At 45.9% G+C, this 3,292-nt stretch overlaps 1 protein-coding gene across 1 annotated transcript; it reads left to right on the top strand.

Moving 5' to 3' along the window:
• The first annotated feature begins 1,193 nt into the window (after positions 1–1,193).
• On the top strand, positions 1,194–2,245 carry LOC123141485 (uncharacterized). Its single transcript, XM_044560610.1, has one exon. The coding sequence runs from the start codon at positions 1,664–1,666 to the stop codon at positions 1,979–1,981; it is 318 nt and encodes a 105-aa protein (XP_044416545.1). The 5' UTR covers positions 1,194–1,663; the 3' UTR covers positions 1,982–2,245.
• Positions 2,246–3,292: the final 1,047 nt, after the last annotated feature.

The following is a 3,292-nucleotide window of genomic DNA, read 5'->3' as shown; positions in this document are numbered from 1 at the left end:
CGACAGGAATTTCTCCAAAATCGTTAGAACAGGAACTGTCTAATATGAAGCACTTGTTCTGGTATTAAGCTCTAGATATTACTGGACTACAAGATTTGCTCATATATTTCCCACTCCAGTCCAGAGGACGGGGTTTATACGTTACAAGTAGGCTAACACCGGTGATGTTGTTATCTATATCAATATAAAAAGACCCAAAGAAGCAGATCCAGTTAATCTCGATCATTAAATCATGTCAATCCAACGACCTAGACCGCTTCAATGTCGAGCGCTCAACACATTTACTGTGCAGTTAATTTCATGTCAAATATAGTGCTAATCATCAATATAAAAAGACCCAAAGGAGCAGATTCAGTTAATCTCCATCATCAAATCATGTCAATCCAACGACCTAGACTGCTTCAATGTCGAGTGCTCAACACGTTTACTGTGCAGTTAATTTCATGTCAAATATAGTGCTAACCACATAATAACACGCAAATAATGCAGTTAATTTCATGCCAAATATAGTGCTAATCATATAATAACACGCAAACAATATCCTATTTATATCCGCATGCACTTAATATACTTCCAAATTAACGTGCATTGCACGTACACATTGACTAGTGCCGTTAAAAAGCAAACAACAACTATATAGGAAACATTAATCTCTATATAGAAAGAAAAGGAAAAATTGCTTCCATGCACAAAGCAGAGCATTAGTTTGCGAAAGTGCTCTTGTGAGCTCGAGCTCACATGCACCTTTTGCTACAGTAAAATCAAAAAAATATTTAAAAAGTTCAAAAAAATCTGAATTTTTTTCACAACAAACGTTGATGTATTTTTCACATGTGTGCAAAATTCCATGACAAAATGACATTCATGCAGGTCTCGGTGAAAAAAACAAAATCAATGCTCCAAAATGCTTCAAAAACAAATTTTTCGAGCATGATTTTGTCTTTTTTGCCAAGGCCTCCACAAATGTCATTTCATCACGAAAATTGACACGCATGTGTAACACACATCAATGTTTGTTGCCAAAAAAATCAAATTTTTTTGAACTTTTTTTTTTAAATTGATTTTACTGTAGAAAGGGTGCATGTGAGCTCGAGCTCACATACTCCATGTCCGTTTGTTTGTTTGGGTTTGGCTTGCGTCTCCCCGTCACACTCACACACGGTGAAGGAAAGAAACAAGCACCAACAGCACCACAGCGCACAGAGGCGCACAGCGGAATCCCACCCCACTAGCTCGTAGGAGTACGTGCCTTTGAGTGCTCCCCGCTCCCCACCACCATCATCTTCTTCCGCCTGTCTCCTCTTCCTCCCTGCATATATACCACCGTGATCCCAGCGAGCTTCCACCATCCCCCAGCTCCGCTCCCTTCTAGTTCCCTCGGACCAGCGCGCATACATACCTGTGATCTGCCACAACCCCCACCGAGATGCTGTGTGTGTGGACGACGCAGCTGGTCGCTCCAAGCATGGGAGGATCCATGGGCGTGGTGCGAGCCGTGTGATCCACAAAAGTGTGCGTGCACGCAAGGATGTGCTTTTCCTGCCGTGTCCCCGCCAAGCTCTGGTGGTGAGAGACCGAGGAGAGGCCGCGCACGTACGTACGTGTGATCACTCCATTCCATACTGCTGTGCCGCCCGTGTCTAGCTTCTTGCCGTTTGTCGACATGTGGGGCGACGTGGTGGCGCTCGTCCGGCAGGGCCTGCGGTGGCGGCGGAGGAGGGGGAGGAGATCGACGGCGCGGGTGGTGGACGAGAGCGCGCTCGGCCTCGGCGCCGACGGTGATGCCGGCGCCGCCGCGGCTGCGCCGAGCGTGGGCGGCGCCCTGGCCAGGGCGCTCCTGGCGCTGGCGTGCGCCGTCCGCTTCGACGGCGAGGACCTGCCGACGGAGGAAGCCTGGGCGGCGAGCGTATGGCGGCCACGGGCCGACGAGGTCAGCCACCTGATGGTGCGCGAGAGCATGCGCTATGCCATCTACGCGTAGGATTGTGAGTACAACGTCTGTACTTACGTACGATTGATTGGGGTTACGTATAACTAGCTGTGTATGGTGTATAACTAGTAGAGTATTAGAGTGATGTATCTTGGATGTACGTAAAGGTCACCACCACCACCACCACCACTACTACTAGAGATGCCATGGCGATTGGCTTAGCCTATGTTATGTAGCATTCTCGGTTAATCTGAACTTCTGAAGGTCACTGCAATTTACTCTACATGTCAACAAAGATTCATCTCTTCCTCTTTATCTCCCGTTTTTTTGTACCCTTTGGTTTCGTTCTTCATCCTTTTGACGCTCCGATTTTATTTTAATTGCTTCTAGAACTTTTAAGGGAAATAAAATTCTTACGAAGGTAGCGACTAATCGGTTGAACGGTGTAGCTGACCATGTCGTAAAACCCACACAAACAGCATTTATGCAAGGTCGCAACATTTTAGATGGAGTGGTCGTCCTGCATGAAACTGTACATGAACTGCACCGGAAAAAAATGAACGGTGTCATTTTTAAAATTGATTTTGAGAAAGCCTATGACAAAGTTAAGTGGCCCTTCCTGTTGCAAACCGTACGCATGAAAGGGTTTTCACAAAAATGGTGCCGTTGGGTAGAGAGCTTTATCTCTTGCGGTAGTGTGGCCATAAAAGTTAATGAAGACGTTGGCAACTATTTTCAGACAAGGAAGGGGCTTCGTCAAGGCGACCCCGCATCTCCTATTCTGTTTAACATTGTGGCCGACATGCTAACTACCCTAGTGGAGCGGGCCAAGGTGGATGGTCAAATTAGCGGGGTCATCCCACACCTGGTAGAAGATGGTCTATCCATTCTACAATATGCAGATGACACGATCCTATTTATGGATCATGATCTAGATAAAGCAAGAAATCTCAAGCTGCTCTTATGTGCCTTTGAGGAACTTTCTGGTCTCAAAATTAATTTTCATAAGAGTGAACTTTTTTGCTTTGGAGATGCTGCAGAATCTGCACCCGAGTATGCCGACATTTTTGGATGCCAGCTCGGGCAGTTTCCGATTAGGTATCTGGGTATCCCCATACACTATCGGCGTTTAACTATCGCTGAGTGGAAGCATGTGGAAGAGAGACTTGAGAAACGTTTAGCCAGTTGGAAGGCAAAACTCCTGTCTTATGGGGGGCGATTGATCTTGATCAATTCTGTCCTAAGCAACATGGTTTTATACATGTTGTCATTCTTTCACCTGCCGAAAGGGGTTCTATAGCGTCTAAATACTTTGGATCCAGATTTTTTTGGCAGTGTGATAACGAAACCAAGAAATATAGA

This window comes from Triticum aestivum, chromosome 6D (genome assembly GCF_018294505.1).
Source record: "Triticum aestivum cultivar Chinese Spring chromosome 6D, IWGSC CS RefSeq v2.1, whole genome shotgun sequence".
In the NCBI taxonomy this organism is placed as follows: Eukaryota; Viridiplantae; Streptophyta; class Magnoliopsida; order Poales; family Poaceae; genus Triticum; species Triticum aestivum.
This window is presented reverse-complemented; position numbering and strand designations above follow the sequence as displayed.

Bases quoted from the DNA above. Each gene is read 5' to 3' on its own strand.
- LOC123141485 (XM_044560610.1), top strand. From the start codon at position 1,664: ATGTGGGGCGACGTGGTGGCGCTCGTCCGGCAGGGCCTGCGGTGGCGG.